This window comes from Brassica napus, chromosome C6 (assembly GCF_020379485.1).
Source record: "Brassica napus cultivar Da-Ae chromosome C6, Da-Ae, whole genome shotgun sequence".
NCBI lineage: Eukaryota > Viridiplantae > Streptophyta > Magnoliopsida > Brassicales > Brassicaceae > Brassica > Brassica napus.
In genome coordinates this window covers 7,166,041-7,184,103 of record NC_063449.1, presented here as the reverse complement: position 1 = coordinate 7,184,103, position 18,063 = coordinate 7,166,041, and the positions used below count along the sequence as shown (strand labels likewise).

Genomic DNA, 18,063 nt, shown 5'->3' with positions numbered 1-18,063 from the left:
TGCTATTTTTTCCTCTATAAATAGAGGAAAACATAGCAATCTCTATTTTAGAGGTGGAAATAGAGATGAGATGTAGCACTTTTACCTCTATTATAACATATAGAGGTAAAAATAGCTAGGGGTTGGAGATGCTCTTAGGCATTCAGATACTTCACCATATTATTTTAAATCATAACTAAATACAATTAGTAGGACCCACCACCTATTCTATGTGCTTCACCATTATTTCATAATTGAAACAATGATAGTTCAGCTTTGCGAAGGAAATCTTTGCGATGGAAGTAACGACGAATAAAAAAATAGCAACGGAGCGGCGGCATTTTGAATTGCAGCAGAAGCGGTGGCGTCGTCAAAATCTCTATGCACTAATTTCATCTCTTTCACCCTTAATTTAAACCCTAAAATCAGAATGAAACCTCTTTTCCACCGAAATAATATCACGACCCTCACCCCCATGTAAATGTCTTCATCATTAGCCATAAAAACATCACCACCAAGCTTCCTCCTTTGTAACAACTCACCTGCATCTCTTCCTTTCGACTCACAACCACATAGCTCAATCTGTGACCATAAGCTTCTTCCTCGACACAAATTCACTTTGGTGGCCTTCAGGAGTCGTTGTCGCTTCAGTCTTCACGTCAAAGAGGAAAGCTCGAGCAACAATGGTGATTTGTCTTCGTTTCAATATGTATAATGTTTTCCAAGTTCATAGGCGTGTATGTTTCAAGATTTCACTTATTTGTATATAATTTCATTTAAAGGTGTGTGTTACAATTTCCCTTATTAATATCCACATGGACACCGTAATATACACAAAATATCAGTGTGTACACATGTACACAAAAGATCCAGATGAGCAATTTACTACTATACAATGACATAGTGGTAAATTTATAAAGTTAGTAAATAAAAGATCTGAATGAACATCTTCACGATACAATGAAAACTTAAACATTTACAAAGCTAGTACACACGATACATGTTTCAACAGTATGTACAGGAAAAAAATGTATCCACGTGTGCATCATTTTGACCAAATCCACATGTACACCTTTGAACATGTACACCTTCCATATAAAATCAAGCTAAACTATTTCAGCTTCTTGTACACCTTTGCACTAACCAGTTGTTTCATTGATAAAAAGACATTTCATCTTTGCTAAAAAAAGACATTTCATCTTCTTGGTGGAATATTCGTTACTATATCACATTATATACAAAAATATCTAACACACTCTTTCGCTACGAAGCAAACAGCTTTAAAATAGTGTTATTCTTCAAACTCCAAAGTCAACCTACCAACTACAAAGGCCCTTTAGCAACCTCAGATCGTAGTGGCTTAATATTCTTATTGTATCATGTACACATTCCTTTGATCTCCAAGCAAAAAATTATATGTACACATGGATTTTATATGTACACATGGATAGTAAGAATTATGTGTACATGTGGATAGCAAAAATTATTTGTACATATGGATTCTATATGTACACATGGATAGTAAAAACTATGTATACATGTAGATATAGAAAATTATGTGTACAGATGGATAATATTTTGATCATACTATATCCATCAATTTTAGTGCTTTTAGTAAAGTTGCAAAATAAACAATCTCAAAAGCTCTTTTAAAGAAATATATTCCTCCAATCTATTAATTGTTATCAATACATATGGTTAATGATAAATGACATAAAACTTCTAATTCCTAGAGAAGAATCAAGCTTTAAAAATGACACTACAAAGTGAAACGAACGTTCGCGGCCTGCATTTCTCTAGGCTGCCTAAAAATATCTCCAAGTTTACTAAACAAACCCATGTAACATTCTTAAATATGTAAGCAAAATTTCCAGACAGACAAATTTTAAAGAGAATAAACCCCAAAATGCAGATGGATTGGTAATCATTACAAGATCAAAAACTCATGAATATATCTGTGTTCTTAGCATTTTAGACTTCCAAGGGGCAATATCAACAAAAATCAAGTCAAAGTTCACAACTTTAACTCACTAATTCATTTTCTGACGAATCCATAGTATTGCATAACTCAGGACAGAGAAACAAAACACAGACATAACACATGTAGGCTCCAAATTAATTACAAAATGAGCATAAACACATAATCACCCCAAGAGATGTTTGAGTCTTGAAAGCAAATGACTTTACACACCTTTTAATGTAATGAGTCTGATTCGTTAGAGGACAATCAAGTCCGTTGATTAATGGTTTGAAACTTAATGAAACAAGCGTTCACAACTTACATGTTCGCAGAAGGAAGCGAATCAAGATAAGCTGCTCGTACTGAAGCGGACACTTGCGTTTGACCCATAGTGCCGGTCCCAGTCCAACCATCGGCTATTCCGCCTCCATTTCAGGCGCGGTCGCTTTTGCATCAATTAATTTTGTAGTCGGACGACAACTTCGAATTTCTAGAAAGGGACTAAGAGTGAATGAAGAGATGAAAGTAGATTCATGAAGAAAATATCTATGTTGGGCCTCACATGAGATCCCACATACAAAAGAGGTTAAGGTGCGTGCACAACATAATCGTATCTCTGAATCATGAGACAATGGTTTTACCAAAAAAAATCTCATACTAGCTTTAGAGAAAAAAAAAAGAAACAGATTTGATAAAGATTAAGAAGAAAGAGTCCACAAAAAGATAAAGAGAAAGAGAGAGAAAAGAGAAATAAGACCCATTAATTATAATATGGTTCTGTTTTAGTTGACAAACTTAACTAAATATGAGATAAAAGTTAAAGAAAATGTGTGAATGGTAGAAAGTGACTCAAAATATTATAAATAAGTGAAATGTGATCTTCAGTGTAATTCTTTCCCCAAAAAAAGGTAAAAATAATACTTATTTGTAAAGTGAAATGGATCACTAGTATCAAAATTTGAAATATATATTTAGTGAAGTAATGGGAAATGGAGTCGTTTAGGTGTGGCGTGTAAAGAAAGAAGAGAAATAAAATAAACAAGAAAATGGTGGGAAGGTGGAGCAACGAAGAGAGCGCAGAGAAGCAAGTGCCAATCTCTTTCCCTTGTCTCCTCCTCTTACCACACCTATCGAGATACCTTTTTCTCTCTCTCTCTCTCATCCCTTCTCTATTCGAAATAATAAGTTAATCGTTATTGTTTTTTTCTTTAGATCATTTCGAATTTGAATTGCTAATTTGTTGTAACTACTTCAAATAATTATTCTAAATCCGAGTAAAGAATACGATATAAATCAAACAAACGATATAAATCAAATGTTTGGTGTCGCCTCTCGATCACATAAATAATGATATATATGTAATTAAAACAAAAGTATTCTCTGAAAATAATTTTTGTGTTACGTAATATATTTTGGATTATCCTATTGAAATTTTGTAAATTTTTATTAAATTTACTTTTGAGATATCGTTTTATAAAAGTAAATAATTTTTAATATTTTTAAAACATAATAATAAAATATTTGATTATATTTAATTATCTTTCAAAAAAATATTTTAATTTTTTTATTTATAAATAAATTATTGATTTCATTTAATATTTAATTTAAAATATTCAAGTAATCTAATAATTAATGTTAGATATTTTCTATAAATCAATATTAATTCAAATTATATAATAATATTCTATATTACAATATATTAGTTCAACAAATAACAAATCTATTTTATTAATTATATAAAAATATAAAATAACATTTCAAATAAATTATTTCTCATCTGCTTTTTAAATATATATAAATTAATAAATTTAGATAGCATGGATCAAAATTTTCTTCAACAAAAAAATAATCTTCCTAAAACAATCAACTAAATTATGTATACATAACTAAATAAAAATCAATTTTTATATTCAAATTATACAGAAATTAATGTATAAAAATTAAAATACTTGTCAACCAAAAATTAATTCCCGCATTTGAAATTGTGAATAAAAGTTAGATTTATTTTAAAATTTTTATGTTTGGCTCCCAAAATTAGTTATACAGTTATTGTTTAGTCGAGCCCAAAAGAATTTATTTTGAAATTGTTTAAATATATATCATAGTTAACGAAATTACAAAATTTTAAATAAACAAGAATTATATCAGGTATTGAAATATTGAATGATGATTTTGCATAGTCGTAAAACTAATATATGACTATGTGTAGGTTGGAGTTTCAGTATGTTCTGGACAATATGCCGACTGTGTTAGAGAAGTCAGCAAATATAAAGTAAGTACTCGTCAATTAGGGTGTGAACCCAGTTAGGATACAGCGAATGTCTTTACTCCTTTTGAACCTCTTGAGTATTGCCATTGTATTAACATCGCCTAAAAAGTACTTGCACATGAAAGAGTTGATACCGGGAGGGTTCACCACACCACAAGAGCCACAAACAAGAGTTCCAACTCTATTTCTTTAGAGGGATTACTTAATTCAAACCACCACTATTGAATAGATATGAGCTTTGATCTGGATAAGATGCCTCAATTTCTAATAATTATGATATGCGTGGACATTATCTTATTTGGGCGTCAGAGAAAAATCTATAGAAGAAAAACTCATTTTCTCTTTTTATTTTAAGATTTTCTGGCATGTATTATGCATGTATGTAGTCATTTTTAGATAGTCGCTATTTTCCGTGGATTAATTTTTTTTCTGAATTAAAATACAACTGTATATATGAGGTAGTAGGCATATATCATATGTTTACTTGTTAAGCCCTATCTAACCATTAGCAAGGTATTCTTACAGAGGATTTGAAATCCAATTTAAACAATTGTAAATCATTAATATTTATACACTAATGAGTCATTAGTTAGTAATGACTATCAGGTTATAAAAGAAAAAATAGAAAATACCAAATCACACAATTTCATGAGAGAAATTGTTAGAATTACCATATCATTTTTTCAAAAATTCCACCAATCAAAAAATATATACTATTTAATCTTTAGTGATTATTGTTTAGAGTTTAGTATTAAGAGATCGGAGTTGGGTTTATAAATATTCTATACATCTAATCTATTAATTTATAGTCCTATTTTTATCTACTTACAAATAGTTTAGGTTGGTCCATTACATTTAACTATCTTTCCTATTATTTCTATTTATATCTAATTTAATTATTATTAAATATATACTCTAACCTAAAATTAAGGAACTAAATAACTAATCTATTTTTAATAATAAATTCAATTTATGTTAACACTAATTTTAAGTAAATAATCAATTATATTTTATTTATTAATATAAAAGAATTATATATGCCTACTAACTCATATATACAGTTGTACTTTAATTCAAATGCAAAAAAACAAATTCTTTAAAACCCTCACCAAATACATAATAATATATTTTTTATACATAAAGTATTAAAATTAGATATATATATATATATGTATTTGATAAAATAAATAGTAATAGTCGTTAATATTTAATGATATGTTGGAAAATGTTATCATTGATATTGTTTATGAGTATAGTTTTACGGTTTATTCCAACACATATAAAATATTTATCAAATATAAAATTAATTGAACAAAACATAAAACATACTTAAAGTTATGCTTGAGCGTTCAGGTACCCGTAGCGATATGGATTGTTTTTTTGGAATTTTGATTCTAATTTATTTCACATCTTATGTCTCATTCTGTTAAATTTGTAAATACATAACAAGTTCGGATATAACACATAGGTTTTACTTCTAAATTATATCACATATAAAATCCATAGGTTTTACTTCTAAATTGTATCACATCTAAAATCCATAAAGTAACAATATATTGTTCCGATTTAGGTTATATGGGTTCGGATATATCCGAAGTTAAATTCAAAACTGAAAATCAAAACATAAGAAATAGGATTGAATATTTGAAGTACATATTTATGTTTCATATATCTATATTTGCGATTGATTTATGTTTTTGGTCAGTTTTTGGATTTTTTTGGTTTTTCCGTTCGGGTTTGGTTAATAATACTTCGGGTTCGGATATTTGATGTACTACACTATAAGACTTATTATGGAATTTCTTATATTTCGGATTGGGTACTGATCACGTTTTTTTTGTTTGAGTTTGGTTGGACTTTGAATTACAGATTTTGTATTCAGATCTATTTTAAACGAAGAGAAAATACGATTATATAAAAAATTTACCAAAAAATTATTCCGTGCTTTAGCGCGGGTAAAAATCTAGTATTTTTTAAAGCTAGCTTAGTGTTATTTTATCACAAATTTAGAATATTTATGAAAATAGTTATTCATTAATGGTAAATTAAAAAAAAAATATTGTAGAAATGAAATTTACCCACTCCATGACTACTTTTGTACGTGCTAAGTCTTCCTCAATCTCGGTTGGGTTATTATAAATTCAAAACCGTAAAAACAAGAGAAAAACGAAAAGAAGAGAAGCAAAATGATAAGAAACCGAATTGGTCGGTCTTGTCTGGGGCTGGCGTGAACTTAGAGAGAAAAAGAGGTTAGAAAACCTTTATTTTTAAAAAAAAATAATTAAAAATATATCACAAAACCAGTAGTTAGTTAAAAAAAAAAACAAAAAAACGAATTAAATAAAAAGAAACTCTTCGTGTTGAAGAGAGTTCCCTATCGCCTCCATCTCCCCCATCATCTCCTTCCTCCCTCCCACCTCATCTCTCGTCTTCTCTCTCCATTACATTAAACTTCGTTATGAGGAGAGGTAGAGTCTCTACCCCCGTCGCCGGACCTACCGTCACCGCCAATCACAACGCATCCATCAAGGAGACGCGATTCAGAGGCGTGAGGAAGAGACCATGGGGTCGATACGCAGCAGAGATCCGCGATCCATATAAGAAAGCTCGCGTCTGGCTCGGCACCTTCGACTCCGCCGTAGACGCCGCACGCGCTTACGACGCCGCCGCTCGTAACCTCCGTGGCCCCAAAGCCAAAACCAATTTCCCCATCGAGTCCTCACCTTCTCCTCCCCAAATCGATCCGTTTATGGATCATCGGTTATACGCCGGAGTCTCTTCCCGTCCGACTAGCAGCAGCATGAGCAGCACCGTCGAATCCTCCAGCGGACCGAGAAGCTCCGTCGCGAAACCGATGTCTACGACGGCGAAGAGGTATCCTAGAACGCCGCCTGTGGTTCCGGAGGATTGTCACAGCGATTGCGGTTCGTCTTCTTCGGTTATCGATGACGGAGACGAGGACATCGCGTCGTCTTCGCGCCGTCGGAATCCTCCGCCGTTTAAATTCGATCTTAATTTTCCACCGTTGGATGATGTTGGTTTAATCAATGGTGTAGATGATCTTTGCACCGATCTACGTCTCTAATCCACAGATCGGTTATTGATTCAATCGAAAACAAAAAATAATCTTTTTTTTATAAAGTTTCTGTTTCGTTGATCTCATAAGCTTGTTAGCTGGTTCTGTTTCTTGTCTGATGATGATATTGTAAGAGTATTGATATATGATTATATATTATTACACATCTTCAAGTCCAAAGTCCAGAAGATGAAGAAAGAACCATCATCTGTGTGTGTTTGTAAGGAAAAAGCAGTTCTGTTCCTTTTTTTTAAAAGGTTTTAATCCTTTTTCTTTTCCTTGAGAAAGATCAACAACACCTCTTTGTAACATATACATATGGAAACTGATGATTCTAAATAATCGAAATCTAGAAGTTTTTTTCTTTGATATTGTTATTTTCTTATCTGCATTTTCATAAGATGTGCAACCTTCAAGAACATTGTTGGAGTAGATTTCACTCAGTATTCGATGGATTTTGTTCAAAGATCGGATCTTGCACAGAGATGGTTATGGCTTCTTCACAATCACGGATGTTTACTGATACCAAATTATTTTCGCGCAGGAGGTAACTGGATGAACTTCTTCGAAGATGGTTGTTTCTCTTCGAGTGTTGCTTCTTCTTGGATTGATACTTCTAATTTTTTATATTTTTGTGATGGAGGCTCTGATACCAAATTATTTTCGAGCTTTGTATTTGATTTTTCTGCTATTCAGAGACGAAGTCTCAACAGAAGGGTTAGATAACCATGTATACAAACTCGCTTAAATCTTATTTCTTCATGCCTTATGCATCTTTTTATATTACAACGGAGGCTTTTCTAAGGATAAGAAGATAAGATTGAACAAAAAGAAAGATAAAATGATAAAATTACATTATTGATTTTTTAAGTGGTTACGAGTGGTTGCCGACCTAATTTTCTCACATGTTTATTGCTTTTGTCGGTGTTGCTTCGTCTTCTATTATTGGGTCATCACTGGAGTCTTCTTGGGCCTTTTCTTCTTGGGCTTCTTCGGACTTGTCTGTACAGATCGGACATTTGTGTTTTTCGCTGATCTTGTCTTGTAGCTGACTTTGAATGAGTAGTCTACACATTGTTTGATGATATTGCAGACTTTTGCTGATCCCATTGTCCCATATTTTGTAGACTATCGGGCCTATAATTTCTTGGATGTCGAATTCTTTGGTTGATTTGGTGAGTAAAAGTGTTGAGTCGGATTTGTAGTTGAGTCGGAAGAAGTCGTTCATGTAGACAAGTTTTCTGAGTATTCCTATGGTTGATTCAGCATCGACTCGAACCAGGTCGTCTTCATCGTAATGAATGTTTGCTGCACCATCTTTTGTTGGATATTGCTCGTTACTGATCCCCATTATTATTAGTTTGATTGCTGGGCAGCTTACTCCTGTTTGGTTGAGTTCTGGGAGGTTGCTGTAATACTGAAGAAATACTTCCTTTCCTTTAGCATATCCTGAAAAATATCTTGTAATAGCTGTTTTTAGTCCGATCGGGAAGTGTTTTAGTTGGTAATCGGGCTTTCGTACATAAAGGGTTTCTATAAGTCCATATTCATGGAGGTTTTTTGTAAGTATTGGGTCTGCTTCGGGAAGTACCACTGCTTTTGGGCCAAGACCTTGGTGGTTTTTTGGGTATATATGTTTGTAGATGGTTTTTTCTGGGTAGGTATTTATTTCTTCGAAGTATTCGAGAAATTTTTCCTTGGTTAGTTTTATCTGTTCAAGGATGGCTTGGGTAGTGTCTATTTTGGCAATGGTAGGAATTTTTCCGATAGGGGTTACAGGACAAAGTTGTCCTCCTCCCCCGAGAAGAAGTTGATCCTTGAAGGAAGTGGCTATTCCTTTTTGTTTCTGGACCGAGTCGTCAAGTACCTGTTTTGCGTCCTCAAGGTTGCCATAGCTTTTATGAGTGATATTTCTTCCTGTGATAAATTGTGAGGCCTTATGCCATTCGTCGTATATTCCACGCATTGGGCCGTTATTTATGGGGTTTTTTAGTAGCTGGGCTTGTAGGCGGACTTTCTGGTAATATTATTGTTTCACTGTTTTGGGTTTGATTTTTTAGTGTTTGGACAGTTGCTTCAAGTTGGGTAATTTCGTCTTAGAGTTTTTGGAGGTTTTCTTTTTTCTGCTTGATAGTATTTTCCATCATCTTTATCACCGAGTCTATGGTTCCTGTCAAATATTACCAAAGTGGCTAATTATTGTCCGAAGACTGTTTGTTTCGTTGATAATCTTTACCAATTATCAATGGTTGATCTTTTATACTCAAGATCATGAGTTATTTATTAAAATTAGTTAATAAATTGAATCAGTCTTTCGACTGTTGATTTCGATATTCTCGTGTAAGAGAATCTGCTATAGAATTGAGTTCTCCTTTTATGTAGATTGGTATATATGAGTATTGAGATAATTGCATTTGCCATTGAATAAGCCTTCCCTGATTATAGTTTGCTTTTATATTATACTTCTGAAATCCTATTAAATATTTTGAGTCGGTTCTTAGGTAGAAGGTCATTGGTCTTAAATCTATTTGCCATTTTTTAAAAATTTTTATAGCTGCTAATGTTTCTAGTTCATGAATTGGGTAATTTTGTTGAGTTGCTGTAAATGTCCCACTATTATAATTAACTAGTTTTTCTTGTTTTAGACTTGTCATCTGGGTAATCAATTCTTTTAATTTTTCTGGTTTCTCTAAGGCTTTATTAGTTAGAGCTGTAAGAGTTGCTCCCCAATGTGTAATGCATGCATCTGTTGACACTATTAGAATATTTTGTAATTAAATTTGTTTTATATGGTATTTTAGATCTTTCCTTTTGTTAATGGAGGATTGAGGTAAAGGGTTTACCTGTGAATAACCCAGGAAAAAAAATTAGTTTTGTAGAGAGTGTAGAGAGAGATAGGAAAACAAAAGAAGAGAAAATGTGTAATTTTGGTTAGTCAGTGAATTATGAACTTTTTTTTGGTCAGTGAATTCAGTTTTCATTTGGTAAACTGAGACAACTTTTTGGGTTGAGTTTGGTGGACAAAATGATGTTACTGATATTTTGAGGGAGAGCTAGCTATACGTTTGATTGTGCGAATATTCGTTTCATGTTCGACTCATCAGAAGATTAGATTTTGTGTTCTGTTACCTTTCAGACACACCGACCTTGTGCCTAAACGATCTTTGAGTCTTAAACCAAACTCACAAGATTCTGTTTTTATTTTTCTAAATTACTTATTCTGTTTAAAATTCTGTAAGAGAATCTATAGCTAAATACTTCCTTAATCTCACAAATATTCAGTAATTTGATTATTTTATGGATTGACCTTGGTCCATGAAGATTGAATAATTTTGCTAAAGCATTAGGCTATCAGCAGCTTAGGCTAAGATTTTAAAAGACCCAGATCTTAAATACTTAACTTGCCATAGATCTCGCTATACATAAAATAGTTAGATGTACAAGTTTAATTATTTCTCGATGTAAAGACAAACTATCACTACAAGAAAATAGCGGCATACCGAGAGAAAAAATCGTCGGTATGTCGTCGGAATAACGTTATTCCGACGACATACCGACGAAACAAGTCCTCGGAAATAACTCCTCGGAAATTCATTTTTCCTCGGAAATCTCTCGGAAATTTCCGACGGAATTTCGAGGAAATGAATTTCCGAGGAAACTCCGAGGACCACCAGTTCGTCGGAAAGGTCCTCGGAATATACCGAGGGAGAACTTCCTCGGGATATTTCGATGGACTTTCCGATGGTCCAATCCTCGGAAGTTCCGACGAAATATTCCTCGGAATTTTCATCGGGAATTTCCGAGGAACGGAGCCCTCGGAAAATTCCGAGGAAGGAGTCTCTCGGTATATTCCGACGACTTATTCCGAGGAAATGTTCGTCGGAAATTTCCGAGGTTCATTTCCTCAGAATTTTAAAAAAAATTAATTTTTTTTAAAAAATAAAATTTTTGAAATTTAAATTCGAAAATATAAAATTAAAATTAAAATTGAAAACATATTAGATAATATTCAAAGTTGTACAAATAAAAATAAAAAATTCCGAGTTTTTGAAAAAAAAAACTACGGGTCTTGCACGTTCGGGAACACCTCGTTCGGGTACATCCTCTTCATCATCTCCATCATTTGCTGGTCAGCCTCTTCTGTGCCTCATAGCCCGCCTGTTGAGCCGCCATCTGGGTCTCCAACAAAGATATGCGATCATCTTTGTCCTTCAACTGAGCCGTAAGTACTTCTGGATCAACAAAGGGCGGTGGTGCAGAAAAAAGAGGAACCGACCGGGAGCGACGATCCAAACCGACCAAACATCATTTCTTCTTTGGAACCGACTGAAATAGAAAATAGCCAAATTTAAATAATATAAAAAGATAATAAAATAAAATCAAGAAATAAATGAATTGAACTTTAAAAAAAAGAATTTACCGATTCAACGATTTCGTTGATTCGAACCCGGGACAAGTTGGTCGAAGCCGTCGAATCGTCATCCTCGGTTTGAAGCTGAGACACTTCGTCTTGCACCTGAGTTTGGACCAGGGTGACCACTTCCCTCACAAGACCATCATCAATGTGGCCGGTCTTCTTGTTGGTATACGCCCTCTTCATTAGGGCGAGATCATCAATTGGCTCGCCATCATTTTCTTCCGCCTTGAAAAAAACATAAATTAAACAAACATTAGAAATTAGAAGAAATACACAAAAAATAAAATTTCAAAACTTAAATAATTGAAGAAAAAACGGCTGAACTTACCATGCGATCCCCCAGAGTGGCAATAGATTGAGCACCCAAGTTATGCTTGAAGACGCCCTTCCCTTTACGCTCGCTCCTGCGGTTGGTGGAGTTGGTGGAAGAAGTTTCTTTCGTCTCTTCCTTATCCCAATGCACACACAACTCCTGTCAGACCGTGTTGTTCATCGACTTTGAGACCTTTTAATAAAAAAAAAAATAGTTAAATAAATTAAAAAATAGTTTAATAAATTAAAAAAATTGTTTAATAAATTAAAAACAACCTTGTTTATTTCCCACTTCTTCTTCCACTCGTGGATCTGCTTCCCATAGTTGTCCATAACTTTATGGACGAAGTGGTGATAAATAAAGAGCGTATCATCGGAATTCCAGTTGAATTCTTGCTAAAAAAAACACAATTAGTAGAAAATTTATATTAAAGATTAAAAATATAAGTAAAAAATTAGAATACTTACCGCAAACTAACGAAACCACAGATGCTGCTTGTCCGTAGGGAAGTCAGTGAAAGTCGGATGTCCCTTGTCGAGGGCCGAGTACATCATACGGTTGATCCATGCGCTGATCCTGTTCCCGGATCGGTTGAACCTAATAAAAAGAACAAATTATTAATAATGAATCAAATTTTAATGAAACAAAAATACGTTTAATTACCATGTTTGACCCCGTCCATGTGGGAAGATGGTCACGACCGGACTGTCGAACCAACTCCGCAACATTCATCACTCCCGGTGGACCCGAATGAGCAGGAGCGGGTGCAGCAGCGAGAGTGGGAGGAGCAGGAGCGAGAAATGGAGAGGGAGATGTATGGTAGGAGCTGTGGGGCGAAGCGGAATCCTGAATCTGGCAGGAATCCCGAGACTGGCTCCCCGTACCACCACGACCACGACGCTGTCGAGGTTGGGTCTGATCATCATTAGACCTGTAAATTAAAAAAACATATTTAAAAATTAGTTCTAATAATTTTAATAAATAAAAAAACATACTTAAAAAATAGTTTTTAATCACAAAAAATATAAATAGTTTAATAATTACAAAAAATAGTTTTAATAAATAAAAAATAGTTTAATAATTACAAAAAATAGTTTTAATAAATAAAAAATAGTTTAATAATTACAAAAAATAGTTTTAATAATATTAAAAATGCTTAATAAATATAGAAATTTATATTATATATATATATATATATATTTTTTTTTTTAAACAAAAATCCCAAATAATAGTTTTTAATCACAAAAAAGTTTTATAGATATTAAGAATGTTTAATAAATATATAAATGATTTTATAATGCAAAACATAGATTTTATATACAAAAAACGTTTTCATATTATATATACATAATTATCAATTAGATTTTTATAACCACAAAATTAATAAAAACTAAAACAAAAATTCCAAATCAAGTGAATACCATAATCAAACTCGATTTTACACAATCCTACCACTCACCCTAACAAAAATCTATAAATATCATTCCAAAATCATCAAATCTATTTAAAAACCTAACAAATCTAACCTAAGAGAGTGAGATAGGGTTCATACATGATGCAGTGACTGAAATTGAGGAGGATCAGGGCGGATTCGCCGGAAATCGTGGAGAGAGAAGGGAGGAAACGGCGGAGAGAAGAGAGCCTTCGACGGAGAGAGGAAGAGAGAAATGGGGAAGAAGATCTGGTTCGACCTAATAAAATGAGGCGTCCGACGGAAAATGTCCGTCGGAATTTCCTCGGAATGATTAAATAATTCCGTCGGAATTTCCTCGGAAATCATTAATTCAATTTTCGCGAAATATTTGGCGGCTTGGTTTACCCGGTTAAATGAAGATATTCCAAGGAGCTACATTATCCTCGGGTATAATACCTTTTATAAAATCAGCAATCGCATCCACACAGTATTCATCCAAATTATAATCTGTTTTAATGCCCATCAATCTTGTAGCAGATGATAAAGCTGAATGACCATCTCTGCAACCTTCGTACAATGGTTGCTTTCCAGCATCCAACATATCATAAAATCTCCTAGCTTCTGCATTGGGTAAATCTTCCCCTCTAAAATGATCATTTACCATCTGCTCAGTACCTACACCATAATCTACATCCGTTCTAATTGGTTCTTCTAATCTAACCACTGGCTGAGGTTCGCTAGTACTATCATGTTCATAATCAGTTTCCCCATGATGATACCAAATTTTGTAACTTCGTGTAAACCCACTCAAATATAGATGAGTCCAAACATCCCACTCTTTAATAACCTTTCTATTTTTACAATTAGAGCAAGGACATCTTAACATACCTGTTTTTGCTTCCGGTTATCTGTGAATTAACCCCATGAATTCGGTTATACCTCGTTGGTATTCTTCCGTAAGAAATCTCGTGTTCGGATCCAAATGAGGTCGATCGATCCAAGAACGAAAATAATTTGAAGAAGACATGTTTTTTATGAATTAAATTCGTGTGTAAAGAGAGTAAGAGGGAGGATGAAGATATAAAGTGAATGAAGAGGAAGAGGGGTGCCTGTATTTATAGTTGAAATCTTGCCGACAGACCGAGGAAATTCCGACGGAATTCCGACGCCAACGGCTAGTTCGTCGGAATTTCCTCGGAATTTTTAAAATCCCCCAACGGCTCTCCAACGGCTCTCTAACGGCTATAATATATCCTCGGAATTCATCGGTTTTTTCCGAGGAATACATTTTTTCCTCGGTATTCCATAAGAATATTTCGACGGATTGATATTTCCTCGGAATTCCGTCGGTATATTCCGAGGAAACCAAATTTTGGGTTTCCTCGGAAATTCTTCGGGATATTCCGAGGATTTCATTTTCCGTCGGAATGTCCGTCAGAATACCGCTGCTTTTCTTGTAGTGTATTGTTTAGCACCCGGTGAACTCATACGTATAATAACGAAGAAGAGCAAATTAAATAGGAGATTTTCTTCTCTCTAAATTAGCAACATAATGAATGCCAAAATCGTAGAATTACTTGACGGACCAGTTAGGCTAAGTAAATTCTATGAACTCTTTAAAGAGTGTTCAGTTGTGAATATAATTCATTCTTTGTGAGTTTAATGGCTTCGACTTTGATCAAAAAAAAAAAGTGGCCGACTCAGTCTAAGTTCTTGGTGAACATCTCTCACTGTCTCTTATCTCAAACGGTTCTTTATCATTCTCCTATATACCCTTTATATTCCCCTTCTCATGTTTTTTGCTTTCTTCTGGTTCACTTCAAAATGTTCTTTAGTTGGAAGCTCTTAAACTTTCTTTCAGCTTCTTGAATACTTTTCTATTTTGTTTTATCACTACTTTCTAGCCTCGAGATTAAGCTCTATCACATGATATAACTGTAGTGATACACAACCTTCCATCCTTGCTCAAAACTTTCTGAAGAAAAACAGAGAAAACTCAATGCTTGAATGAATGAGCACCAATAATTTAGATGAGAAACTAACAAGTGAAAACTGCAATTTGCAAACTGTGTAGCTTTCACTTATACCTCTTGAGAAACATCGATCAAGAAGCCTTTTTTTCATTTGACTCTGAATGTGCCCTTCGAGTTAAAGAGAAGAGAACCTAAATCATTCAAACAGAAAATATATCTCTTTTCACATCACTGATATTTAATCACTCAAACTCCGGATCACAGGTTGATATCATTCAAATATGTCTCCTTTCTCATTCCTGATTCATCTCTGTATTGGGTCAAGTTGAGAGGTTACATAGAAGACTCACGAGTGAAATTTACGGCTCTTCGGAAACGCACACTCTCACTCACTCTCTCTCAGATGGAACATTTGAATCAAACTGTTTCAGTTGAGGGCACACTTATCTTAACAGAGACGTCGTTGCTTTAAAGTCCTATATAAAGTCCCAAATTTTTGTCAAATTAAGATGTCCCTCTATTAAAATCATTAACCAAGTTCAGAAACACCAGCCATGGCAAGCATCAATCAAGATACCATGAATGGAAAAAAAAACAAATGAAGGCTTTGAGGAAAATGTATCAAATGATTACAAACTGGAGAGAAGTGGAAATGCAACAACGAAAAGTTTCCAGTTTTGAGAAATACAACTTTGACAACAATGACATTCAAGCAAAAGCAGAACATAAAACCCAAAACCAAGTTTAAGAAACTGAGAGGATACACTCACACACATATGACACATATGCAACGGGGTCTTCGGAGCCTCATTCCTCAACTTCCTTACTCCTGTTCGTGTCTCTGAAACTCTCTAATGGCAGCTTTTGGCAGTGTTCGACAACAAATTTTTTCAGGGATGGAAGAGCAGGAGGATTTGAGCATATTCTCTTTAATTTAGGCAAACCCCGTAAAGTGAGGGATTCTAGCTTCTCAAAGGGAACCGTCGTACCAGGATGCACAATGCTAATACTCATTCCCTTCTCCTTATTTATTATTTCTTCTATGCTTCCTGAATTTGCCACCTCTAGATGCTTGAGATTTGGAGCAAACAATAACCAGGTCAATTCTTTTGGACCTTCCAAATCAATTATAACAATGCTAGAGAGGTGCTTAAAGCATGGAGAACTGTTACATTGAAGATCTTCTTTCTCTTTGCTTTTCCAGTCTATCTTTATCTCTGAGATTTCAGACAGAAAAATAAAAAGTTCTCGAAGACTACCCAGAGCTACTGTGTTTAATGTTAAAACCTCTGCGGACAGTTCGATAATCCAAAGGCGTTGAACACAACTCGCCAATCGCTCAACTCTTTGGATACTTTCCAGGATTAAAGCATCTTTCACGTTTCCTGTTAAAATCTTCAAGTGCTCTAAAGTTGTAGCTCTTCAATTGATCTTTCATCAAGAGAAAGATTAGATTTATATAGTTTCAACACCTGAAGATTTGGTAAGCTTGTCCCTATCCCATCAATGCTTGTAAGGCTGGTAAACTCCAGGTCCATGCTTATTAGTTTCCTCAACCCCTTCAAACCAACTGATAACGAACTTATATCTGTGTATGATAAATTGAGGTATTGTAAGGAAGTCAAGCTGCAAATTTCTTCCGGCAATTCCCTAAGATCGAAGTTACGCGAAAGATCCAAGACGACAAGGGCTTTCATAAACTGAAAGAATTTACCCGGTATACCCTCCAACTTGTTATCCCGGAGAAATAGAGTCGAAAGGTTGGGGCACTTGGGGCAGCAAGATATCTCTTCAATTTGATTACTCATCAACGAGATCCTTTTCAAAACTGACTAGTTGATGTCATTTGGTATACGCCTTAGCTTCCCCCCGGATTTGACGCACTGTTTTCCAAAGGTAGACCCTATCCAAATAGCCATTTCACGTAACACATCATGCATTTTCACCGCAGGTGTGAATCCAGTTTCGTAAAGAGTGGATTTAGTTTCTCACTCCATCAATAGATGTGCACGAACTAACGAACCAATTATAACATGACCTTGGTTGTTACTTCCTTCTTCATCCCTCTCTCCCTTTATAAATCCTTCATTGATCCAATATTCTATCAACTCCTCCTTATTTATTTCATAATCTTCCGGGAACAAAGAACAATACAAGAAGCATGATTTCTTCTTTTCAGTCTCTAAACCATCATAGCTGAACTTCAAAACTGAAAAAATCTTTTCTTCCACACCTAGATCATGATATCAAAGATTGCCTTGAAGCGAAAGCGCAGCTCAGAGCTCAAAAAGAAAAACAACTTTCTTCCTTCAAGAGCACAAACCCGGAGATGCAAAAAGAGAGCGGTGGAAGCGCGGCCACAGACAATACTCCTTTCCAGTTTGTCGCAGCGCCTTCCCTAGCCCCTGAGAAAGAAGGGGGAAGCTTCCATCGATATCAATTTGATCGGAGAGAAGCGTCAGGATACTCTCATTTTAATAGATCTTACTACTCCTCTGGGCGAAGGGAAGATAGAAACCGGAGCAGATATGACACCCATAGGGAGAACTCCTACCATCCTTACCACAATAGAGATAAGAATCGCAGCTATAGAACCCCGTTGGATCATGGAAGGACTCAACCACCGACCAAGATGCAATGGAGGCCTCGTACCGCTGATAGC

At 34.6% G+C, this 18,063-nt stretch overlaps 1 protein-coding gene, 1 long non-coding RNA gene and 1 pseudogene across 2 annotated transcripts; 1 reads left to right on the top strand and 2 right to left on the bottom strand.

The window, feature by feature from the left end:
* Positions 1–774: 774 nt before the first annotated feature.
* On the bottom strand, positions 775–3,344 carry LOC125588698. The gene is made up of 2 exons (XR_007324843.1): positions 2,262–3,344; positions 775–1,067 (listed from the first exon to the last, which is right to left on the bottom strand). It is a non-coding gene; the product is annotated as an uncharacterized LOC125588698 (long non-coding RNA).
* Positions 3,345–6,530: 3,186 nt separating this feature from the next.
* On the top strand, positions 6,531–7,450 carry LOC111207237 (ethylene-responsive transcription factor 3). The gene has a single exon (XM_022705099.2). The coding sequence runs from the start codon at positions 6,667–6,669 to the stop codon at positions 7,291–7,293; it is 627 nt and encodes a 208-aa protein (XP_022560820.1). The 5' UTR covers positions 6,531–6,666; the 3' UTR covers positions 7,294–7,450.
* Positions 7,451–15,980: 8,530 nt separating this feature from the next.
* LOC125588697 lies at positions 15,981–17,674 on the bottom strand (annotated as a pseudogene).
* Between the last annotated feature and the right edge of the window lie 389 nt (positions 17,675–18,063).